General features: G+C 45.6%; 2 protein-coding genes across 6 annotated transcripts; both read left to right on the forward strand.

Annotated features, from left to right (window-relative positions):
* The first annotated feature begins 2 nt into the window (after positions 1–2).
* On the forward strand, positions 3–20,529 carry KAT14 (lysine acetyltransferase 14). 5 transcript variants are annotated; one of them, XM_050894608.1, is made up of 10 exons: positions 3–519; positions 3,016–3,134; positions 5,272–5,393; positions 7,970–8,151; positions 9,274–9,693; positions 10,713–11,284; positions 11,835–11,884; positions 12,485–12,660; positions 15,808–15,998; positions 18,680–20,529. In XM_050894608.1, the coding sequence occupies exons 1-10, from the start codon at positions 246–248 to the stop codon at positions 18,851–18,853; spliced, it is 2,280 nt and encodes a 759-aa protein (XP_050750565.1). In that variant the 5' UTR covers positions 3–245; the 3' UTR covers positions 18,854–20,529. The 5 variants fall into 5 exon arrangements, with proteins under 5 accessions (XP_050750565.1, XP_050750564.1, XP_050750563.1 ...); XM_050894607.1 differs by having other exon boundaries at positions 9,277–9,693; positions 11,835–11,971; positions 12,551–12,660; XM_050894606.1 differs by having other exon boundaries at positions 4–519; positions 11,835–11,971; positions 12,551–12,660.
* A 3,255-nt stretch (positions 20,530–23,784) lies between these two features.
* BIRC5 (baculoviral IAP repeat containing 5) lies at positions 23,785–25,721 on the forward strand. Its single transcript, XM_050893521.1, has 4 exons — positions 23,785–23,907; positions 23,994–24,103; positions 24,343–24,460; positions 24,742–25,721. The coding sequence occupies exons 1-4, from the start codon at positions 23,785–23,787 to the stop codon at positions 24,823–24,825; spliced, it is 435 nt and encodes a 144-aa protein (XP_050749478.1). The 3' UTR covers positions 24,826–25,721.
* The last annotated feature ends 46 nt before the right edge of the window (positions 25,722–25,767 follow it).

The following is a 25,767-nucleotide window of genomic DNA, read 5'->3' on the forward strand; positions in this document are numbered from 1 at the left end:
TGATTCGTTAGAGGTTTGATTAAAGATGTTTGGAGATCATTGGTATCTAACTACTTGAAAGCGTTTCAGCAAACAGAGGTAATCTGTGAAAGACTGTTGCTTTTGTATAGGTTATAATCCAGTCCCAAAAGCTATAGGGTGGACACGAAACATTTCCTCTGTCATCGGTACTTTGACTGTGGAGACTTGGCTAGCACATCCAGTGTGGAAGGAGTTGTCAATGTGGGGAGGAATAGCTCCTTGTTATGCAAACACCATCTAGGATGGCTAATAACGTTCACATGAGTGGGCTGCTGAGCCGCCATGATGACGAAGCCACCAGGACCTCCACCTCAGAGGGCCTGGAGGAGGGTGAGGTGGAAGGGGAGACACTCCTGATTGTTGAGTCTGAGGACCAGGCTTCAGTGGATTTATCGCACGACCAGAGCGGGGACTCTCTGAACAGCGACGAAGGTGACGCATCCTGGATGGAGGAGATGTCCTATTACTGCGAGAAGTGCCAGAAGTGGATTCCAGCAAGTAAGCCTGCCAGTTGTGTTGTGTCTCGCTTGCATTGCTGTGGTGGTTGTTTGCAAGGTGGTTACGGTGTCCTCCATACCTGTTCTATGGGGCAGGCCTTGTTTAGCTGTATCCCATCCTATGCTGGAGGAGAAAGGCTGTCTTGGCATTGCATGGAGCCCCACAGCCTGATCCCAGTGGTGTGCGTTAGGCACTTCGATCCATGAACTGTATGGGTGTCTGAAGCTGGCATTCCCTGTAAAGAAATGGGACTGTCTTCTTTAATTAGTAGAGAACAAGGGTATGACTTCAGAAACACACACACACCTTCCCGAGTCTTGCCGCTGGCATGTTTAGGGGACTTTGGCCAAGCAACTTGGCCTCTCTGCTCACTCAAATAAAGATAATGATCCTTGCTGTAAAGCTCTGTGGAGGAAAAGGGCTTTGGGATAGTGTTACTTTTTCTTTTTTTTTTTTTCTGGTCAGTTTGTCACATCTGTGGAGCATATGGCTAAATCTCAACCTTAATGGTTTCCCAATAATGTGAATTTAAGTTAGCTTTCACAGAAGCGTGTCCAGCCTGTGGCAGCTAGCTTTGGGAGGCATTTGGAGCAAGCTGCAGAACTTGATCCCTCTGCTACAGCTGCTTGACATAAGATATATGCTGTTAGCAATGTAATAGACTAGACTTTACTTTCTAAATTCTGGATTATCGGCTCTATTATTAGATCCAAAAGCTAGATATTGCTAAGCACTGGTTGTTTTTTGGTTTTGTTTTTTTTTTTAATTTGGGGTTGGTTTTTCTTTTAATTTTTGGTGGTGTTTTTTTTGTTTGTTTGTGGCTAGAAATAGTGAACTCTTCAGGTGGCACCTGCCCTGCAGATATGTCAGAGCTGCCCTTTTTGCCATCTTAGAATTTGCCAAAAGTTACAGTGTAGAAATCTCCTCTCAAGGCCTGTTAGTGAGTGTTTTGATGTTAATGTAATGGAACCAGCATCGTACTATTAAGGTAGTATGCAGTTAAAGGGACATATTAACTTGAAATGTATTAATGAAAAAAAAAAAAAGGAGCGGAGTAGCTCCAAAAAAGGTAGCATGAGATAGCTCATCTTAGAGCACTTGATTTAGCACTTAATTTGTTTTATTTTACAAAGATGTTCCTCTCTCTCGTTGCTGTGGAACAAATCCAAAGAGCAGAAAAAGCCAATCGCAGAGCAACAGTAACTAGATACAAATGTGCAAAGCAAACGAGCTGGAAAAGGGAAATACTGTTCTTGTTGCTAATTGTTCAGTTATATGGCTATCAGTTGTCACTTGTGAAAATCACCAACATGCTCAGACAAATGATGACTTTTTACATTGAATTGCCACGTAGAAATGCTATTAATCTAAGTGTGGGTTTTTCCCCCCCATCAGACATAGGTGCAACTTTAATAGTTAGATTCTGCAATTCACTACAGAAGCAGAGCATCCATATATTACAAATGCTTGATCTGGTATTATACAGTAAAAGAGATGTCATACTTTTAGAGAAAGACCTTTTGCGTGTGTATTTTCATAAATGCTGTAGTCTTAACTGTTTACCTGTCCTGTAATTTTATTTTTTAATTTTTCATATTTGTGCAAATTAACCCCTGGTGAGTTTAGAAGTCCTGATTGATATGATGGTTTTTTCTCTCTGCTGCAGAAACACAGAATTAGAGCCTGTAACTTTGGATGCATGGGGTTTTACACGTAGCTCTATCCCAGCAGATTGCTTTTGTTCAGACAAACTTTTATGCAGGGTTAGCTTTCCACAGCAAAGCATATGCTGAAGTGCTTTGCTGATTTGGGATCTAATGCATCAACTGCAGTAAAGTGTTTCCTGATAAAGTTGGGCAGTTCTTTTGGCTCTCAGTCTCAAGGAAAGAAGATCTTCCCCTGGCAGGAGAAATAAATACCTTAAAGCTTCACACCATGTCTGCTGCAGTTCATCCTGGAGGCTGCTGTAAACAGGGACTGGCAACCTTACTTTAGTAACAATTTGTGGACAGGGAAGGAGAGCTGTGAAGACATGTAGCAGTGAGTGGAAAGATGACATGGAAGAGAATGCTTGTATATTCTGATAGCCTTTGCAGTAGCATACTTTTTTTAAACAGGTCAGCTTTTTTTTTGAGTGGGAAAACAGTTATTTATTGAAGTATATAGGTTATCCTGGTGAAGCAAGAAGGACTGAGAAATGTAGCGGAAGCAAGGAAATCCTTGGCTTTGTACCTGCATTCAGATGTTAAGTAGAATGCCCCTTTTTTATGCCTGTGCTTCTCAGTTGGTCACTGCTGGCTGCTGCAACTCTGAAATGAATCTGCGCCTTCCATCACAGTGAGTTCTGACGCTTCCTGGGATCTGTCTGGGTCTCTGGACTCTGGGAAAAAGGCAAAAAGTACTTTTCTGCCTGATGTTGTAAGAAATCCAAATCTCCTTTGCAGCACTTTTTCCTGTAAAAAGACCAAGAAATTGATTTTGGCCTATTCATTTTAGGTCAACTGAGAGAACAGCTCAGCTACCTCAAAGGAGATAACTTTTTCAGATTTACTTGCTCCGATTGCTCAGAAGATGGGAAGGAGCAATTTGAACGGCTGAGATTAACATGGCAACAAGTAAGTAAAACATTTGTGCCAGCAGAATAACCACAGGACTTTCTAAAATTGTTGTTTGTTGTGTATGTGCTACCTAGAAAAGGAAGATCAGGTATAGGTAACAAAGAAACATATGCATGAACTTCAGAAATTAATTAGCTAAGGATTGCCTGCATATTAGAACTTGGGCATTTGGCAGGTAAATTGAAAGATAATCATACAAACCACATTCCTTTTTTTTCTTTTTTTCTTTTTTTTTTTTTCCCCTTCCCCTTATATTGCTCATGAATTCATAGCTTCAGGCAGGTTTGGAAAAGCAAAATGAATGCAATTTGGCTGCTAGGCATGAACAATTTTTTGTGTATATGAGCAAATGTAAAACTAGTGAGGTGGCAACATAGAAACAGAAAGCTTGCCAGCTCCCTGAACGCAAAGCTCCAACCTGGCTGCTTACTCGCTAGCAACAGTCTTTGCTGGAATTTGCTATTTCAGTCACTTGCACACCTGAGCAATCAAAATAATTTGCATTATACGGCAACCACCATATGGGTAGACTGATGCACATCATCTTGCTCTAAGCAGGGCGCTGGAGGGGCAGGCAGGCAGTGCTGTCTGCCTCTGCATAAAATGAATTTGATCAGGCAGTAGCTGTTGCTCAGCATTAAGTGTTTCCACATGCTGAGCATTGGGCAGTATGTGTGAGACATCTATTTGCATCCTTTGGGACAGCAGTGGTGTGTTGTCTCATAATAGATCATTTAAAACATCGGTTGTAACTCCTACAGCGCTTTCTCATGGTGCCCAGTGCAGGAGAAAAGGGTTGGCGTAGCAGTCTGCAGTTAGCAGACTGGCAGAATTTCAGCAAGTTACAGATCTGGGGAGCAAAGGCTGCTAGCATTACACCCAGGTCTCTTCAGAGTGGCATGGGGAAGGGACAGACAAAATCAAAACAGGTGAGGAAGAAAGTTGACTAGTGAAGAGACTATCTCCCTAGGCTTCCAGCAGCCAGACCTGCTGCTGCTTCGGGGTAAGTTGAATTGAGGGAAGTGATCAAATCAACTTATCTGACACAGGAAAAATGGGGACAGTGATTTCTGGATTTTTTTCAGAGTATGTAGCCTCAACAGATCCTTATCTTTAGCCAGTTGAAAAGAGAATTGTTTTTGAAGTCTGGAGACACTGTCCCACCTGACTTAAAAAACACAGAATCTTAGATAAATAGTTATCGAACTAAGAGGGGTTGCGAGGCAGAAATAGGGTACAGGGGACGTTAAAGCTGTCTGTATTTCCTCATTTTGGCATCTTCAGCAATGCATTCCAGAAAGCTGTGGCCCACTGCGAGGAGACCCATCTCCCTAAGAAAAACACATTTCAAACTTCTCTGACAGTGAATAAAGTCCCTATTGGAAATAGTACACAACCAAGGCTGTGTGTTGAAAGACAGTCCCAGCCCAGCTGATTTTAGTTGTATTCAAATGAGTTGGGTAAATGTAATTAACAGTTGGTCACCTAGGATTTACTTACAAAGAGGTGTGATTTTTTCAAACCTGCCCTTTAGTTTAGGTATGTAATAGGTCAGACTGAATTTGGTTGGGAAGCACGTGAATGAGCTGTAAATGGATTGTGTTAAATGAAGATCACCTGGAGTCAAACTTAATTCTTGCATACCCAGAACAATTAGTAGATATGTAATTTTACAGAGTTTACAGTCTGTTCAGTTTGAAATGTAACAGTAAGTATCTAGAAAGACCGTTGTCACTACGTTTCTGATGGATTAGATAGTGGGATTACTTGTAACCATTTTTTTTTAAAGACTTTTTCCCTACCTCCACACTACATTCAGACCCTAGTTGTGATATAATTCATTTATACAACTGCTACAAAAGCTTGTATCTCAGCATAAACCTGCATAACTAGGCAGCTTGTTATTCCCCTGGGATGGAGAAATCTCTGGGAGAATGTGCATCTAACAATAGAAAGACGAGAATGGGCAGCGTGAAAGCAGGAAGAAGATGGATTGCAGAAGTTGCCTATGAGATGTTGCAAAAATAAGATATTTATGAGGGAGCAAAGATTTGTGTGTGTGTGGCAGCTGTGGGGGGCAGTTCAGCAGATGAAGCAGGAAAGATTCACTTGTATCCAACACTTTCTGTTCCAGGTTGTCATGCTGGCAATGTACAATTTGTCTCTGGAAGGAACGGGCCGTCAGGGGTACTTCAGATGGAAAGAAGATATTTGTGCTTTTATTGAGAAACACTGGACTTTCTTATTAGGGAACAGGTAAAGACATGATGTTTCCCTGAAGGTCTGGTTGGTGAGCCAAAGGAATTAAAACCTGTTATACAGATGGACAAGAATCCTGGTTAATTTGGTGATGTCTCTGTTGAGCCTCACTGGTGAGAAAATTGGAGGATTTAATATTGAGAACCTGAATGTAGGCATGAGGGGTACTCTTGAGAAAGAATAAGCATTTCTTAGTGGGGAAAAACAACCCCAAGAATGTCACACAAAAGCAATGTAAATGCATATATTTTCGATTATTTCTTATCTTCCTTTAGGTAGCGTATGAACCTGCAAAGCCTTTGAGTCTTTCTAAATAGTCACAATGGATGGGCTAGTCCTGATGTCACTGGGCTTTAAAGAAAAAAAAAAAAAGAGGTCCAGCAAAGTACCATGTTACTTGGCTATAAAGCTTGCATGGACCAAGTTCTCCAAAAAGGAAAATTTGGCATCATCTTTTAGATTGTTTTGGATCTTAATAAAATAGCTTTTACATAGCAGGTGTTACAAACCAGTGAAATGTTTTTCAGTGTGTGTAAGGAAAGAAGCTGTCAGAGTAAGAACCCTTCTCGTAAAGGGCACCCTTTGCAGCACGATGAGTTCTGTGCTGTATAGGCAAACAGCACATTTTTTATGAGCACGCTGAAGCTGTCAAACCCAAGTCTCACTGCTAATGCATGTGCTACGGAGGCAGGAAAGGAACTGAGCAAGCCTTCGAAGTTGTAGATTTGATTGACTTTGCAGTTTCTTTTCTTCCCCAGGGATTTCTCTGTTGTAAGATCTGGCCTTTCTCCCTAACCAGATTTGCTCTTTGGCTTTGCTTTCATTGCTTGTCTGTGCCTCCTTGCTCTGTTCTCAGCAATGTTAGTATTTGTTCTCTCTGGAAACCACGGGGACCCTGACAGGAAGGCAGCTGATGGCCCATTGTCCCTTGCTCAGGGAGCCATCACCTCCCAGGGTTTGCTGCTGCGTTTTGAGACCTGCCCTGGGAACTAGGCACTCCTTAAAGCGCTCTGATTAAAATTCAGATTAAGTGATTACTGGCCTCAGACATAGTCTCCCCACTTGCCTGGACAAGCCACTGATGGAGCAGGGACAGCTGAACCGTATGTGTAGCGGTTCAAGGCGTGCAATGCTTTACTTCCTTGGCATATTAAAGTACAGCTTATCCAGACTTACTGTAACGTTCTGGACTCTGACCTGGGGCACCTGAGTTTAATCCCCCACATTTGAGGGTCAGTACCCCAAGGTGTGTAATTGCAACACTCAGACAGCAGTGAATACCTGCTCAGCCAAGCCTAGCCCGAGTACTGAAGTTTTTGCCAGTGGAGGTGTGCAACGGCAAGCAGGAATCCCAAGATCCTGTGCAAATACAGGTTTACACTCTACACCATGAACCTGATTCTCCAGTATCCAAGGGAGTACCTCAGTTATTGGCTACAGGGGCAATTTTTAAGTATTTCTTCTCACTTCTTCCCTAAACGACATCTTAGCCCTGTGACCAGTTCTTAGAGGAACAAAAAGTGCTCAGGTGCCCAGTAGAGTACACTGCCCTGCAGAGTGAAAGGCTTAAACGCAGCTCCCTGCCTCCAAGTAGCCAAAAACGTGCTTCAAAAATGGTTCAGTGAGTGTGGCTGACAGGTATGTTGACCAGTAGGGATCCTCTTCCCTGTGCTGCAGGAGAGGTTTTATGGCAGAAAACCCCAAGCAGAGATAGGGCTCCAGTATATATTTCATGCATGTGTCTGTGGGACAAGCATGCATCCTCTGTTACCTTGCCGCTTCCTGCAGCTCCGTTGTCCTCGGTGATTTATTTCTCAGACCCCTAACTCTGCTTCTCTGCAGTGCCTGACAAGGCTGCAGCTATGGAGGGCAGAGTGGTTGGATCCCAACCCCCTTTGTGAATTCAGCCTTAGGGATCCTGCCCTACAGCTCTGGGCGCATGCTTTGCTAAATGAAATCTCAAAGTAGTGAAGGCAGGCATTTAAATTAAATTTGTCTTTCCTTCTGTGTGAAGTGATGCCTTGATCACTACCTTTCCCTTGCCTCTCCCATCCTGCACACCCAGAGTCCTGTCTGCCGTCTTCAGTAATGGAATATGGCTCTGCAATGTCAGGTCAATACAGATATCACTAGGATCCTGTTCCCGTCTTTGTATCGTCAAATTGTTAACAAAGGTAGCAACGTCAGCATTTGAAAGCTGGGGGTTCCAGTGGCAGGGTAGACCTCTCCTCTGTAGGCTTGGCATATGGCGGCTCACTGACAAAAGAAAAATTGTGTTTTGCCATGCTGCATTTGCATGGCATTTATGGAGCATATGTACGCAGTGCTTTGTGCATCAGAGCCCACCAGTACATTGTAGCTTGCCCTTCAGAGTGGTTCTCTGTTTGAGAAGAAATTAATTAATCTTTCGCCTCTTTGAGGATGGGGGTGTAGGGACTACGTCATCCCCCTGCATCAGTGCCAGTGGCAGAAGCACTCTGCCCTTTCCATCTTGGCGGAGGGAGGAGGCTTCACGATGAAAGCACAGCTGGGGAGTGGGGACCTAACACTTGTTTTCCCCTCTCCCACTGTAGGAAAAAGACCTCAACATGGTGGAGCACAGTCGCCGGCTGTCTCTCTGTGGGGAGCCCCTTGTTTTTCCGCTCAGGGGCACAGGAATTTGGAGAACCGGGATGGTGGAAACTGGTTCATAACAAACCCCCAACAATGAAACCTGAAGGAGAGAAGCTGTCTGCATCTGCACTAAAGGCAAAAGGTAACTCTTTCCCTGATGGTGTGTATGTTCCTAGCTGGGCCAGAGCTGACAGAGCTGGAAGACATGATAAGAGTTTACTTAAAACCATGTGTTTGTGTGCATGGACAGTTTCTTAGTTTTGCTCTGCTGTAATGGTTGACTTAAGAGGACTATGGTGTATATACTGTAGTGTGAGAAGCCTGTTACATTTTATTACCTTTTTGCATTGTGCTAAGTGATTTAAAGGCTTTTGAGATTTGTGCAGGGGTTTTTTAAACTGAAATCTACAATTTCTCTGCTCCTCTTTACCCTGGGGAGGTTTTTTTATCTTTTGTCACTAGATGCAAATTCCCTTCTGTGCAGAGGCGCAAGATTGGGGCTTTAATGAGGCTTTAGTGGTGCACTGGCTTTATGCTACATGTCCCGGAGTGAATTTCTTGTATATATTGAAAATACATCTTCTAGGTGTCATGGTTTAATCCCAGCTGGCAACTAAGCACCACACAGGTGCTCGCTCACTCCCCCCACCCAGTGGGATGGGGGAAAGAATCGAAAAAAAAACCCTCATGGGTTGAGATAAAGACAGTTTAATAGGACAAAAAGGAAGGAAAAATAATGATAATGATAATAATATGGCAATAATAATACTAAAAGAATTAGAATATACAAAACGAGTGATGCACAGTGCAATTGCTCACCACTCACCAACTGATGCCCAGTTAGTTCCCAAGCAGTGATCCGCCCCGCCCAGCCAACTCCACCCAGTTTATATACTGGGCATGATGTCATATGGTATGGAATACCCCTTTGGCCAGTTTGGGTCAGCTGTCCTGGCTGTGTCCCCTCCCAGCTTCTTGTGCCCCTCCAGCCTTCTTGCTGGCTGGGCACGAGAAGCTGAAAAATCCTTGACTTAGTATAAACACTACTTAGCAACAACTGAAAACATCAGTGTGTTATCAACATTATTTTCCTACTACATCCAAAACACTGCACTATACCAGCTACTAGGAAGAAGATTAACTCTATCCTAGCCGAAACCAGGACACTAGGATTTGTAGTCAATGTGTTCTTCTGACTGTATAGTATGTATCCAGTGACTGGAGGAGCTCAGTGCCTGTTAGAATAAGCAAACTACTTCTTTAGCAGCTTCAAAGCCACCTCTGGATCCCATCATTACTGTGGAAGGACTCAGGAAGCGGGTAAGCCGCAATCCAGTCGAATCAGCCATGGAGCTGAAGGAGAAGAGATCTCGCACCCAGGAAGCCAAGGATATTCGGAGAGCCCAGAAGGAGGCAGCTGGCTTCCTGGACCGGAGTACTTCCTCCACTCCCGTTAAATTCACCAGTCGAGGCCGTCGTCCCGATATTGTCCTTGAGAAAGGAGAGGTGATTGACTTCTCCTCCTTGAGCTCTTCAGATCGCACTCCTCTGACAAGCCCTTCTCCTTCCCCATCTCTGGACTTCTCTGCTCCTGGCACTCCAGCCTCACATTCAGCTACTCCCAGCCTTCTCTCAGAAGCAGATCTCATCCCAGATGTCATGCCACCACAGGCTCTGTTTCATGGTAAGAGATACCATGTTTTTTGTTTAATAATGAGCCACACGTAGTTGTCTAGGAAGATGTTAAAAAAAAGAAACTCCCAATGATCTGCAGGATCTTTTAAAGATAAGAGGGAAAGTAAGCGGTAATATTCTGTTTGTCTTAGTTGCATGTAAGTCTTGATTAGTTTTCCATAGTTGTGTCGCCAGCTTCTGAGGCCAGAAGAAACCACCATTATTGTCTTCTGAGGTATCCTGAATAAACAATGGGTAGAAGATTTCACCTAGCAACTGCTGCACCACTCAGCATAAGCATTTCACTGCAACGCAGATTACACTGTTACATAGTAATTCTAATTTTGTCTGGAATGTTTTTAAATGGGAGAAATTTTATTCTCATGGTAATGTTCCAGTAGTTTTATAAGTTTGAACATCCCGATTAACATCTGTTAATGCTAATGATGTTAATATACCCGGGATATTAACAGCTAAATATCGGTCAGATTGGAAAGCAGTGATGCAGGCTGAATGCTGTTAGTTCCTTAAGGAGCCAGACCTCAGTCTAATCAGTAAAGCAGAGAATAAAGCACTTCTTGATGGAAGGAAGAATAGTCAGGTTCTGTAGAGGGACAAATCCTGTGCTTCTGTAACTCCTAATTGTTCCCTCAGATTAAACAGAACTTCTCCAGGGTGTGCTAGCTGAAGATTTAGCTCACCAGCTTGACCATTTGATCCCCAGTCTTCAGGAATTTTCAACAATTTAACATTTGTCAAAGAGCATGAGCTTGCAGCTCAGGAGTGCTGTGTTTTCAGATGCCAAACTGCAAGACACCTTAGGAGCTGGATTGATTCTGTGTCCTGAAATTGGACTCCTTACGGTGTCTCCTGTCCAAAATCAGGAGGTCCAGAAGTATATAGAAAATGGAGTGTGTTGGGTAAACCCGCATTATTTCTCCTTAGCAGAAAAGTCCTGTGACAACCCTTTTTGAAATGGGGCTTTGATGTTTACATTTTTTTCCTGGATTATTTTGATCTGTTGAACAGATGATGAGGAGATGGAAGGAGATGGAGTCATAGACCCAGGAATAGAGTATGTGCCCCCTCCCAGCGGGACAGCTGGTGCTGGCACTGTGATAGCAAGTAGAAAAAAAGTGAAGACAGCTGAGCAGATCAAGCAAGAGGTGGAGAGTGAAGAAGAAAAAACAGAAAGGATGGAAGGTGACAGTGAAGATCCTGAAGAGTCAAACACATCGCTGCAGGTGAGGGGGCGAGACAAGAGGAAGCCACAGCTGGAGAAGGATGCTAAACCCAGAGCTCCCAAGCATACCTCTGTTAGCATCTATGAGGAAAAGCTGCTGCTGAAGAGACTGGAAGCCTGTCCCAATGCCATGAGCATGACCCCAGAGGCCCGGAGACTGAGGCGCAAGCTCATAGTCAGGCAGGCCAAGAGGGAAAGAGGACTGCCGCTCTTTGACTTGGACCAAGTTGTGAACGCTGCACTGCTCTTGGTTGATGGGATTTACGGAGCCAAAGAAGGAGGTGTTTCCAGGTCCCCAGCAGGGCAAGCAACATACAGAACTACTAGCCAGGACTTCAGGATCTTGGACAGATACCAGGTGAGTGTTTCCAAATCTAAGTGAGCTTTTGGCTCTGGTTATTTTAGAGCTTTTGCTGCAGACAGCGGTGTCACCTTGAGGCTATTTGACTCCAAAAGTGAAAAGGATTATGCGAACAAGACTCATTTTGACTTGGGGCTGTGTCCCCACCAATGCTGTCACAAGCCCCTTTCTTCTTGGGACATGCTTGTACAGCGCAGCTGTCTATCAGCATCAGCACCACAAATGTCTATGTGTTTGTACTGCCCTGCCCTGCCCAAACACTGACGGTGAAGGCCTGGAAGTACCCAAATAGGCGGTTCCTCTTTCATGCTGTGTAGGAGGGAGATCACTTGCAGCGCTTTTCTGAGTGATGTGTGCGGCTCATAGGTTTGGACGCTAAATCTGAGAGTGCACAGCAGAGTGCTCTGAGGTGGGATCGTCATGCTGTGGGTCCAGTCCATCCTGTCACATTCAAAGGCCCTTATTTGCCCTCTGTTGATATGATTCTCCTGTGTTAAGTCATTGACTAATCTTCCTGAAATGTTCTGCATTTTTTTTGTACATATAGACAATGCTGCCTGCCATGAAGGGATATCGACAGCAGACAACAAAGTTTCTGTATCGACTGGTAGGCTCAGAAGACCTGCTGACAGACCACAGTATTGTCAGTCCTTACACATCCCGTGTCCTGAAGCCTTACATCAGGTACAGATGGTCAGAGGTTGAATTTGGTCTTGGCTTGTGAACTGACAGCCCATGGAGAGGACCCCTTTCTTGGGCAGTGCTCCTCACTCATCCTTGAAGTACAACCCAATATACTGTGGTAACCCTGAAAGGATAGTGTTTTATTTAGCTGAGTAGTTAAACTGGCTCTGCATTGGGAAGGGGAATCTCCAAGAGAGGGCAGGGCAGAGAGGGAATCACCGTAGTCATTCAATGCAAGCTGCACCTGCTCTTGGGTCAGAACCGTGATTTCCTTGCTCCTGCTGTAAGGAGAGGCTGGCTTGGTGTGCTGTGGATCCGGGAAGTGTCCTGGCCTCTGACACAAGGGTGTCTTTGCTGAGCTGGGTGCTGTTTTCCCACATGAATGGAAGACTCTGTTCTTTTGTTCCAAGTTGAGCATGTCAGAAAATATTTCATGGGCAGTACCCATACAGCTGCAATGGCAGTTATTGTTGCTCACTCACTTTTTGTGTTTGCTTTTCATGTTACTGGCAGGCGCGATTATGAGACAAAGCCCCCCAAACTCAGGCTGCTGGCAGAAATCCGGGCGTATCCACACAGGAATGATCTCAACTGGAAGGCTGAGCCAGAAGCACCCGTTGATTACTGCTATGTTCGCCCTAATCACATCCCCACTATAAACTCCATGTGCCATGAATTCTTCTGGCCTGGTAAGATTCCTTCAGCGCTTGGTTTTCTAAGAAGGAAGTGGTTTTGTTCAGAAAAAAATATTCTTGGACCAAATTTTTCTTCAGTTCGTGTCTGGCTCGGTTCTTAGAAAACCATTATCTGATGTCATAGGAATGCAGTTGAGATGGAGACATGGGTTTGGTGTCTTTGTCTTTTGAGATCATTTAGAACTGGGCAATTAGGCCCTAATTAGCACAGCACTTAAAGAAATAGGTTGTTTTGCGTAACAGCATTGATGCCAATAGGAGTAGTCAGTTACTAAAGTTAAGCATCCAGTGAAACGTTTTGCAGAATCAGGGGCTGAAGTAAACAGTTTTACACCAGAGGTCTACTGCTCATTAGCTTCATGAGAAAGTTTCTTCCTAGCAGCCATAAGCTGGATATGTTGGAGTGAAATTTGGGAATTGCACTTACAACTGCAAGCTTCACTGTGATGTCCTTTATTCCTTCAAGCATCAGTATTTGCAAGGTATGGGAAAGCTTGGGTATTGATTTTTGTGTCATTTCTTGAACTATAGGCTCTTTGTGGACAGTGGCTGCCCTTTATGGGGGTGGTTAGGAGGCTGTAGTCTTTAGTTCTTCTGAAATAATAATAGTGATGTTCACCTACTGCATGGATCAGCTTCTGATCAGCAGACAACGCGGCAGACTAATTTACAAAAGCCCAGTACAAACAGTACACACCTTTATTCCAAGTAACTGTTTGCTTTATGTTTTGATTTGCAGATAGTGATTCAACAGGGTTTGTAGTTCAGCAGTGCTCATATGCTGCAGTCAGGATCGGAGCTCTTTGTGCTACTCATTGTCCAAATTGTACAATTCAGGGGGAGATAACATGGCATACCTTCCCTTTCACAAGCTGTTTTGGAGCTCGTGAGAGACACTTGCAATCCCAACAGAGGCTGAACCCCTTTGTCATAGTCTTTCCTCTTCTGATAATGCATTTGAAGTTCTGGCCAAGTTGGGTCGCACCTTCATTAAGTTCTTCAGGACTCACCCTGTTTTATTTAACGTAAGGAGCGTGGGTGTGTTCCACCCGACTGTGAACTGTTCGTCATTAAATCAGAAAGCTGACACTCCCATTGGTCTCCAAACAGGAATCAAAACCTCTTCCATGGTGTAAATTTTCTGAGACTGGGATTATATGATTTATTGCACCTTGGTTCTGTTTTAGGAAGAGAGGTAAGCAAGGAGGTGATACTTCAGGAGATAAAGCACAGTGTCTTTGTGGACATAAAGGGTTTAGCTTCACCACGGGCTGGTACAACTGAGGAGGGGGTGGGATATGCAGCTGGGAGGGCATCATTAAGGGCACTGTTGTTCAGAGAAATAGCTGTCATTCCTATTAAACGCCTAAGTTTAAGCATCCAAAGCATTTGTGCTTGGGGGATGCTATCGTCAGTAAATGACATCTTAGGTGTGCTCAGTTGCCTTCTAATAGTGATGCTCTCATTGACTGAATTCTTAAGTTTTAGGCACTTCACCAGGTGGGGTGAGCCTAAGCCTTAGCTCTTCTGCCTCTCCAAATCCTTCCCGTCAGAGCTCTTCTTGTTTCTCACAAGGCAGAAACAAGTTTGCAGGTAGTTAGCGCAAATGAGCTGATGTGAAGCAAGATTTCCCCTTGTTGTCTCTCACGGTATCTTGTGCCTTCATGCCCCAACGGGAAACATCTCCTGAGCAGACAAGTGGTAAACCATACTGAGCTAAGCATCTTCCTACAGGAATAACTGCATGCTGAGGGGACGGCACCATTTCATAGACGCCTGTGCGCTCAGGGCAATGTAGCGTTCCTGTACAGACATGCTGTAAGGCACTTCACAGTCAACTGCAGCCTTGAGATAATTAACGTGGCTCCCTATTGCCAATCAATTCCTCCCACGTCTTACTCCACCCAGCTTACTCTCGAGCAAGAAAATAATTCACCCGCTTATTTGTGCCTGGTGCCTTATGAAGTCTTGCATCTCATCAAGCGTGATAAATGTTACTGGAAAACATACTCTGCTGTTTTGTTATCCCACGTTCCAAATATATCTGTGATTGCCAGTTTGAGGCTGAAACTAACATTTATGGCACAGCTCCGCTATGTCTTGCACCTCATTTAGGGCCTGTCCACACAAATTATCAAGCAATCTTCTGTGCCTTGAACTGCACTGCTTGGCCCTAACATGCTGTGTGGATGCTCTTAGGCTGCAGCAGCAATGTGATCAGGTAAGGTAACAAATTCCACTCAGAAGTCACCAGCTTCAGGCATTTCTGTCCAGCCTCTGACTCACAGAAGCACCACTGCCTGAGAGGGTGCTTCACGCCCCAGATTAGGGAATTTGCATGCTAAAAGCAAGTATTTTGATAGCGTTGAAAGCTGTGGTCAGGTTCACAGTGCAGTTCCACAAACAGCCAAGTATGCACAAGAGGAAGCAGCAGGAGCTCAAGGCCAGGTGGAGAAAAGAGATAGGAACCTTAGGCAGGTAATGCTACCAAAGCTGAAGCCCAGTTTCATGTCTGCTGCGTCTGGAGAGAGTTTGCAGGAAGAATGGGATGGTTCACCCAGGGTATCAGGCTGATACACTCTAAACCGCCCCCCTTTGCTTGTCTGCAGGCAGGTGAAATGAAGCAAACCCTTATCCATTAACGCTACTGCAGCCCTTAGGAGCCCTGGGCAAGGGGCACAAACTTACTAGGACCCAATCCAGCAAACATTTGCACATGCAAGTATCTTTATCCACATCCATATTTAGAACTGGGTCCTTAGCAGAGTCTGCTGATATGGCTCAGAATACAAACCAAGGAAAGACTAGTTGGGTGCTGAGATCATGTGATTTTCATTTTCTTTTTAAACCATCCTGTTTTAGAGAGCATGCTTTTTGAGTTTTAGTTTCATCCTTGAGTCATTTGGGAGGAAATCAGCTTTGTTAATTTCTCCGTGCAAGAATCCCCAGTAGTAAGCAGGTCTTGGTTTGTCTGTGTGTTTTGTTGAAGCATCTCTCGATATCAGAGCTTTGAAATAAACGTAAAAAGAAGGTATCAAGTGAGTGTTTCTAAAAGGCCTTAAAACCCTGAATTTCCGTGCAAGTGTGACACTTCTTTTGGTTTGCAATGCTTTCAACTGCTGTTTCTCTCTTTCTCCATAGGAATTGATTTGTCAGAATGCCTGCAGTATCCAGACTTTAGCGTTGTCGTCCTTTACAAGAAAGTTATCATTGCCTTTGGCTTTATGGTGCCAGATGTGAAATACAATGAAGCTTACATTTCTTTTCTGTTAGTTCACCCTGAGTGGAGAAGAGCTGGGATTGCAACCTTCATGATTTACCATCTTATCCAGGTAATGAAAAAGTCCCATGTCTCTGCTAAAGAACTAGCTCTCCCTTCTTCCTTATGTGCACACATGCAAATATTAGAAGTAGTGTTGTGTTCTTCCCTTCTGGCTCTTTCCCCTTGCCCTTTCTCTGCTTACACACCTGCACAGATTGTCACAGTGTGAACATTTGTGGGGGGGAAATGACTTCAAAAGCAGAAACTAAAATGTATTTAGAAGAATAACCATACTGGTCAGGTCCTCAGAATTAGTGAGACACTGTAGACTTTGACTGTCTTGGGATAAACTTTGTGTTCTTCAGTGGTCAATAGTTCACGTGACAGTAATACTGTAAATTTAGGGCTTAAAGGAGAAAATGGGACAATAGTGGGGAGGTTCAGTTAGAATCTATTGCAGCTTTCTTGGCTACACCTGGAGGTTTATTCCATGACCAGGGCCGTTGCATTAAATCACTTACTGATCTTAATCATTCTCTTTCACTTTTAATACTCTGGTTCAAATCCAGCTGAGTTGAAGATAAAGAATAAGTGTTTGCAACCTCATTCAAATTTGTTCAAACTAGCTTGTACTGGGCTTTGTTCCACAGGGACACTTGGGGAAAATTAATCTGAGCTAACTAAACGGGTGGTATTAAAGTAGTTAAACTTCATTAAATCTCTGAATGAATACTGTTATTCAGGTGGCCTTAATTCCATTCACTTTCTTGAATTAAATTGCAGGAAAGACAGCTTAATTTTGAGTAAGGATGCAGACAGATGTCCTTTTCAGAGCCCAACTATGCCTCTTCAAGGCCCACAGTTTTACCACTCCCTGAACTCTCTTGGCAGAGCTGCTGATGTGAAACATTCCTTAACTTGTTTTAGTCGAGATGAGCTGCACTAGCAAAAACTCGCCATTGAAACTGTTTTCCTTATACTCATTTGGCTGAAGAGACGTAGAGAGTGCTGGCAGAGCCTTGGGAACAGTGATCTGTACCTTGGAAAAGCAGTTTCCACTGAGAGTAGCTCTTCTGGGCCACCCGAGGGTAACTCTTCTACCTACACAGCTCTCTGCAGTGTCCACCTCTCTTTGCTCTACATGTTGACACAGGCCACTAACCAATCTACTTTAAATTCATCCCTTAATTTCCCGAGCGTCTCTGTTTAAAGTGTTTAAGTAAATTGCCCTCAACTGTAGTCTGTTGATGTGAGATGTCAACACCTAGTGAGAACAGGCGCGAGCGATGCGCCAAGGTTTGCAGGGATCCAGCAGCTGGACTCATGTCTCTCCAGCAGAGTTTGGATGTGTTGGCAAGTCAGCTGTAGAAAATTATCACAGCTTTTTGTAGGATGTATCACAGCCAATTAACCTAATTCTGCTTGCAGGTAGACTAGCATAAAATTGTCATGTCAAGGAGAGCCAGGCAGGTTTGAGGCTGATTAGGCTCGCTAGCAATGAGAGATCACCATTGTATCTTAGGCTCACATTAGGTTTATTTTTCCCTTGCTGACTATTTGTCAGTGGTAGAAGGCATTTAGTCATGTAGGAGAAGAAATGGTGGTTGTGACCTTCTGTTCCTCAGTTGCCAGATTGTGTGTGCTGCTTCGCAGCCTGCTTGGGCTGACACTGGGGTCTGCTCTCTGTAGCTAGAGCCACTTTCATACACTGTTTGGATTAAGGGTAATTCTCTGTCTTTTGGATCAGCGTGCTGAGTTTGGGGATGAATTCTTGGGAACAGCATAATCTAGCAGAAAAATGTGTTGATGCAAATGGTGCCTTGATGATGGGTTTGTTGTCAGAAGTTACCCTCTAATGCATGCAGCCCAGAGGACCAAACTGCATCTTCTTAACGATCTCATTCCAACTTCCTTTTCCCAAAAATGGCTCCTGATTTAAATTTTTTTCCTTTTTCCCCCCCCCCCCTTAAATCCCTGTGAGAGCTTTTCCTTTGAATGACCTACCTTGGAAATTTCCTAAAGGGTATTACTGTTCCCACTTAGAGTTACAATACATTTAATATGCATAGAATGCTATTAAAACACTAGATGAAAGCAGGAAAAAATTACTATATCGGCATCTTTATCAGAGAGCTGCTGGTTAGAATAATCTGGGATCTTTAAGGTAACTTCAGCCATGCCATTTGCTGTCTGAACTGAATTCCGTGCCTTCTCAGGAGGCAAGTGCTGTGCCCTGAAGGATGGGAGAGGAGCTGGGTGGGATAGACAGGAATTCCAGCATGACAGCCCAGAGGTGCGCTGGGGCTGCTTGCACCGTCCCAGAGAGCTCAGCTCTGTTTGCTGACGGGGAGGAGCGCAGCACCTGATCCTCTGGCATGTTTTGTCTTTTCTTCAGGCCATTGTTAATAAGTTTTTGAGATCAGTGCTGTATACCGAGATTATTTTTAATTAACAATTACTTAGCAATTGACAAGGGAAAGCTAACAAATTATAATCCAAAACCTGCTTTCATTGTCAGAGTCCACGTTTCCCAGAAACAAAGGCTCAGAGGAACAGCAGCGTTCCCTTTGCCTTTCAGCTGTTGCTATGTGTGGTAACTTCTGTGTCGAGGCCTGCGATTTTCTCACATTTCCTCAGTAACTTGAATACCTGAACTGATGAATCTCTTCACCTCCGCATTCCCCCAGAGGCTGTCTCATTCTCTTGCTGTGATTCTTTTTTTTTTTTTTTTTTTTCCCCCTCCCTTGGCAGACCTGCATGGGCAAAGACGTAACCCTTCACGTCTCTGCAAGCAACCCTGCTATGCTGCTCTACCAAAAATTTGGATTTAAGACTGAAGAATACATTTTGGATTTTTATGACAAATACTATCCCTTGGACAGCAAGGAGTGCAAGCATGCGTTCTTTCTCAGGCTGCGGCGCTGATCCGTCGGAGCTGTCTGGGGGTCTGCGAAAAGCCCAATCTGTCAAGCAAAGAACTACCACAGCTTTCAGTGGAGGACGTTGGCTGCCATGTGAGAGCTGGAACGCACTGATGCCTTTATCCCCAGGACTTCGAATATCAACAGTGCTATGTTGTGTGCTGAAAGTGCAATCCAAGAGGATTGATTCCTACCCTCCAAGGGGAGAGGCCTGGAAATGCCAACTGGGACATGCTGAAACCACTGGAAGACTGAAATTCTTTATGGGGAGTTTTCCTGCCACTGTTACTTTGGAGAGCCTCATTGACAAACAAACAAAAAAAAAACACCCCCCAAAAAATACTTGTCACTTCAGAGGGGCCCCATGGATTTCAGATTTTGAAACCTATCCAAAAAAAGTCAGAGGCTTTTTGTTGCTGTTTTTGTTTATGGGAAATGAACATCTAAATTTAAATCATCCACAGTGTTTCTGTGATTTGATTGCTTTGTTAGGAACTATGTCTTGAATCTGTGAAGGGAAATAAGATACTGGTGCATCTAGCTGGATGCTAACTTTAGGAAAGCTCTACACGTGCCAGAACAGCAATACCAGAACCATGTTTTAGGAATAATGAAGAGCATGTGAACTCATGTGATCCCGAATGCAAGGCTCAGAGGAGATGTCTTTCTTCCGCTCCTTCCCTACTGCCTTCCTTTCCCCTCGTTGACCCTGTGCTCAGTGTGAAGTTCTTGTAGTGCGCAGTGTTTTGTGTTCAGGAACAAGATGTCAAGCGGGTTTGTAGCTAGGCAAGGTAGGACACAACAGCTGCCAAATCAGCTCTTTGAAATCTTACAACCTATTTGCCAGTTCTTGATGCTGCAGATCAGCCCTTTGGGCACACCTCTAACCACAGAGCCAGCCTCGCAGGCTCCAGCATCCACCTCCTCCTGCTACAGACACTGGCTAGAAGAAACCCAGAACAAAAGTCAGTGGTGATGTTTGAAATGCAGGCTCTGGTTTATAGAAGCAATCTGTTTGGAGCTTGGAGGGAGGAGAGGGTAGAGGTGGGCCAGTTCCAGTTCTTGGAAGCATCTAGGCTGTGATTTTATGGCTCTAAGTCTAAGTAAAGTGGAGAGCAAAGAATAAATAGAAATAACCAGGAATTAAAAAAAAAAAAAAACCCCAACCAGTCCTTTTACACAGTTTAGCAGCTTTACTCTCCCTGACTTTTATTGCAGATAAACAGTAAGCTGGCAGTTTGCTCTGCTGCCTGACCAAAGGTCAGTCCATGCATTTTAAATATGAATCACATCCACTGTGGTGTGTTCCTTTCACATCAAGCCCCACAGAGAGCTACACAACAAATGTGACTTCTTTGTTCTTAATCCACTGTGTATATCTGTTGGGTACCTGGCTATAGTAATAGTTGCCTTAATGGAGTCTTCATTTTGGCAACAACAGAGATGGACACAAAGTATGTTTTTGTGTAGCCAATGTATATCGTCACCAAAACAAAAACGGTGTTAGTGGGAGGGAAAAAGAACCCATCCAAGCGTTGTGTGCCCTAACATCCGTGCACATTTTCACCTGCTTTATGACTACATGAAAATTTTCGATGTTACTGATGTTATGAGTTAGATGTACTTGGAAAAAATATCTGTCTTTATGAATGGAATTAAAGCCCTTCCCTTGGAAAAGCCTACCTGTAGTCATACTGTTTGTTAACCTGTCTCTCCATCATCTTATTTCATTGAAATCTAACAAACTCAAGTATGGCTGATAGAGGATGCAAAGCGTGTGTGTGGGCAGCAGAGCAAGGCAAGAAACTCCTTATTTCTCTACTGGGCGTCCACACAGAAGCTGCACACATGCAGGCCCTAGCAGGCTCTTTCCTTGCCAGCCTGAATTAGGAGATGAAAGATAGTCTGAGGAAGATGACCACTTCTGCATCATGTTCTCGAAGGTGACTGTGAAGATTTTGAGGAGCTTCTTGTTCTGTGCTTACACCTCTGTGGCTTTGTCCCTCAGAGGGAGGATGCCAAGTGAAGAAGGTGTTGGAACAGCCCTGGGATTCCTGCTGTGCTGCAGACCGCTTGTTTTATCTAGGCGGTTCATTTACCCCCAGATCCTTAAAGGCAATGAAGTGCCTTTAAGCCTTTGCACCTCAGCCATTTTGGATCTGTCTGTCACCTGGAAAAGTAGAAATACCAACATTTGCCTTCTTCAGGGAGACTGGTAAGAATGAGCTCATTAAAGGTTACAGGGGATGGAGATCAACGTTGCTGTTCTGCAGGCTGCAGAAACACAAAATCACTTTGCAACTTCACAGGTCCACCAGCATTTATGTGGGCATGGCTTGTTTCCTGCTAATTTGCCCATATTTCTTGGAGAATCATCCAGTTAACTGTTGTACCTGTTATATCCCACACTCCCGGGACTGTAGGCTTAAGTTTTGATCCCTTGATGTTACCTTATATGGAGGACACTCCACACCCTGTTGCTTAGTGTTGCCTGTGAAAATCTGGCATGGCTTTGAACTGTTTTCCGTGAGATCCTTCCGTGTTGATCCTAATGGCTTTGGTGAGAACAGGGTGCAAGCATGGCTGGCTCAAGGATCACTTTGTTGATGGTCTGGGCAAAGATGAATAGCCGTGACTCAAGAAGACCTTCCTGACTTGCAAAGGGATCCCAGCAAACCAGATCTGAAGGATGCTGGTGAAGCCTGCAGTATCTGTGCATTATTTCCTCTTAGCAACTCAAGCTGTCTATAAGAGACAGTTTCTTTTACTCTGCTGGCTATATGGGTGAGCACGGAGCACTGTTTGGTGAGCCGGAATTCACCCCCCACTTTCAGCAAGAGTCTTCTGAGGACAGGAGGTTGAGGCCAGCCTTGTAACAGGCACTATGTGAAGTCAGGTGTGCAATCTGATAGGGGTTGGCAGCCCTGGGGAAACGTGCCCGGGTTGCCAGGGAGCAATACCTGCCCTCACTAGGTCAGCACCAGAATTAGGCAGCCTTTGAATTTTAGCTATAAAATAGCTGCTGCAGCTCCATCTCTCTTTTGTGGCTGCACAGGGACCACTTCCAGCCTCCTCTCAAGAGAACATTTCCTCCCCAAAACGTTGAATAATGAGAAGCCCGAATGGCTCGTAGCAGCTTAAGGCCACTGCTTGAATGGTCACACACAGCTGGCTTTCTCTGCAATGGATGAGGCTCTTCCAAGGCACGCAACAAAACAAACTGTGTGCTCTTAGCCCTCTGCTTCCCTCCGTGCCTCCGACACCAGCATGATGAGTTACGTTAGCTGTGATTAAAAAGCCAGCATCCACCCCGCTTAATGACATGATTACTCCATGCTTCCCTGAGCTGCGCAGTGACTGTAGCAGTGATTGCGGTTGCCAAACGCAGCTCAGTTTAACAGAACAAAGTTTTCCTGGAGAATAAAGTTGGAACCTCACCCTTTCCTAATAGGGCAGCAAAGCCCAAACCTTTCCACATGCTTGTCTGAGCTTTGGTACTTCACAACCAGGAAGCTGCCTGCTGTGGTCAGCTTATCATGCCCATTGATCTACAGCAGCTGAGCTGGGTAAATACTGGAATCATTCTGCATAGTAGTCAGTAACGTCGTAGAAGTAATACTCTGCAGTTTACTTTGAAAGAGAAGTCTCTTTCCTGAGAGTCCTGATGTTGCACACATAGGTGCCGAATGCTTCTTTTCAGGTTTCAGATCCAGTCTGGGGGAAGAAGCAAAAGTCTGCTTGGTCCATTGATTGCCACCTATGGTGTGAGGATGTGCTTCTTTGCAGACCCACCTGCTTGTGATGACAAGCTCTTAGTGAGTGGTTGAGCTAAGTAGTCTTTATCCCTTGTCTATGACTACTTTGCTTACATCAGCTTGCTCCAGGAAGCAACCTGGTCCACGGGGTTGCTTTCCTCTAGCCCTTGCGTTTTTTCTGGAGGAGACTCTCTCTGAGCAAACACTGCCTGCCGCATCAGACAGTGCAGGAAACTGAGCCTCTGCCGCTGTGATGGATGAGTAGCCAGTTCTTCCCCGCAAAACCAGCTGCCTCCTGCCCCTGCGGCAGCGAGCCAGATTGCCGGATCCCGCTTCCTTCTCCAGGCAGGCAGCGTTAGTCAGGCAGAGATGGTGAGTTCAGCCACTCCTGCTGCCTGCGGGAGGGGAAGGGCAGCTGCCTGTGGCAAGAACAGGCAGCCACTGCCACAGAGCAGTGGGAGCATCTCTGTGCGGGTCCTGCCTCAACAGGACCCTTCCTGCTGTGCTTCTCTACCAGCTCTGTCAACACGGAAACCCATGGCGCCTTCTTATGGGTGTAATTTAAAAAAAAAAAAAAGTCAAACTGGCAAACTTGTCCTCCTTCCCCTTGGATTTGTGCTGGAGGCTTTAAAAAAAGCATCCTTTTTCCTGCTGGCTCCTCAGGAATTACAAGGGTGCTTCTTGCCTACCCTTGCCAGCACTGCTGCGAGGGCTGTGCCCCGGCCAAAGCCGCTTCGTGTGGGGTGGTGTGTGGCGGCGGGGCTCGGCCCCCCTTCACAGGGAGGGAAGGGGAGCCCAGGGATGCCGAGAGCATGGCTCGCAAATCAGACCCGGGTCTGGCGGAGGACTAAGGCACAGAGGGAGGTTTGGGCTGGCGTGGTTCGCCTCACGAGGTGCGAGAACGTGCGGCTCAGGGCCATGCGATCCACTGCTGGGTTGGGGACGGCTGATGCTGCGCCGGCCCCATGGCTCTTGGTGGGGGGGGTCCTGCCCTCACCCAGCCACGGTACCGCCCGCCGGGGCCTTCCCGAAGCACCGGCTCCCCGGGACCTGACGGGAGGGCAGAGCCGGCCCCGAGGCCGCGGCGCCGGCAGCGGGACTACAGCTCCCGCCGGCCCGCGCGGCTGCCCCCGTTCCCGCCCTGCCCCGCGCGCCCAACCGCCGCCGTTTGAACCGAGCTATGGCGGCGGACGCGGAGGCGGCGGCGCTGCCCGAGGAATGGCAGCTCTATCTCGTCCCCACCCGCGCTGCCACCTTCCGCAACTGGCCCTTCACCGAGGGCTGCGCCTGCACGCCCGAGCGGGTGAGCGGGGCCCGGGGGAGCGGGGCCCGGGCCGGGCGGGGCGCGGTCGGCGCTGACGGGCCCTCCCGCCCTCTCTCTGCCCGCAGATGGCGGCGGCGGGTTTCGTGCACTGCCCCAGCGAGAACGGCCCCGACGTGGCGCAGTGCTTCTTCTGCTTCAAGGAGCTGGAGGGCTGGGAGCCCGACGACGACCCCCTGTGAGTAGTGGGGGGGTTCCCCCCGGCCCCCTCCCCCCGTCGGCGCCTGGGCGGGAGCGCGGCGCCGCTTCCGACGGCAGCTCCGCTCCAGCGTGGGGGTGAACAGGGCTGGGCGATAGCGGCGGAGGTGGAACTGCTGCTGGCGACCGAGATGCTTGGCAGGCAAGAACGGCTGCGTGTGTCTTGTTATAAGCTGCTTTTCTTTCCTTTCCTTTTTTTTTTCTTTTCCCTCTTTTCAGGGAGGAACACAAAAAACACTCTGCGGGCTGTGCTTTTCTTTCCCTTCAAAAGGATCCTACTAACCTGACACTGCAGGAGTTCCTGAAGCTGGACAAAGAACGAACGAAAAATGCAATTGTACGTACGCACGCATTGGCATCGTGATGTTTTTGTACACCCCCATGACGCTGGAAGAGCTATTTAGTTTCTAGTCTTGGGATTGTTTAGCTGGCCTCTTGGTTCCTTACCACAGTGCTGCCGAAGTGGTTTGTTGCTTCCTGACTCATACTGATCAGATGGTGTGTCCTTTCCTCATTCTAAGCCTCTGCCTTACAGGAGATGTAGCCCGCTTCCCCCTTGAAGCTGAATGATGCTCAATTTCGTGGTAGACAGTAATGTATTATTTTTATTCTTTGCAGAAAAAAGAAATTTCTCAGAAGGTGACCGAGGTTGAAGATGCAGCCAAGAGCGTGCGTCGTGAAATAGAGAATCTGGTCTCCTAGGCTACTGTAGCTTCTCACTTGCTAGTGACATCTGTCTTGTATGTGTGCCCTGGCACTGCCACTTTGAATGGCTGTGTTTCCTGAGACTGCTTTCAGAATGGCCGTCTCTGTGAGAAGCAGACCGAATTCTTCACTCACCTGAGTCTGTCTGGGAAGTACCTGGAGTTTGATGAACTGCACACATCATCTTTTTCTGCAGGGATTCTCCTATTCTTGCTGTTGGTTTAATTAAGGATTACTACTTGTGGTTTTGTTTCTTCCTTTTTTTTAAACCCAGCTGTTTCCATTTTGGAGATGCTCGTAGCTCTGGTGCAAAAACTTGCGTCTCTTGCAAGAGCTGGCAGGCACTTCCATTTTTATACTGAATATACTAATGCTCTTGGATACTTTTGGAAATAAAAAGGGGAAGTAGTTTTAAAACTCCTTCAGGGATTTAGGATCGTGGCTAATAATGTCTAATTATACCAAATCTTAGTGTGCCTGGTATCCTTGTAAACTTCTGTTTGTAGTTGGCTGCTGCCTCATGTTGGTGCATTTATAAATAAAAGCTGAAGGCAAAACAGCGGAGTAATTTTACTCAGTTTTCTGGAGGAAAAGAATCTGACCTTTAATGCAATGAGCTGCCCTGAATGCAGTTTTAACTTCAAAATGGAAAATAAGCTAATGAAATTACAGCTTGCAGTGCTATCGCTCAAGTGTCAAACTGTCTTAAGCAGTGTTCATCAGATCTCCTTAAAATGTCCTTGTGCCTTGGAAGGTTTGGTTGGTCCCTCTCCTTGCACAAGTTTGGAAAGGAAAAGAAATCTTGCAGAACAGAGCGCAGTCAGCAAAGAATTGTGCTCTGAACTGCTGGCAAGGAATGGGGGAATCTTGTACAAAATATTTGGCTGTTACAGGGCCCGTACGTACAGGGTTGTGAAGTCTGCAGACAGAACCAGACGT

This window comes from Gymnogyps californianus, chromosome 3, assembly GCF_018139145.2.
Source record: "Gymnogyps californianus isolate 813 chromosome 3, ASM1813914v2, whole genome shotgun sequence".
Classification (NCBI taxonomy): Eukaryota; Metazoa; Chordata; class Aves; order Accipitriformes; family Cathartidae; genus Gymnogyps; species Gymnogyps californianus.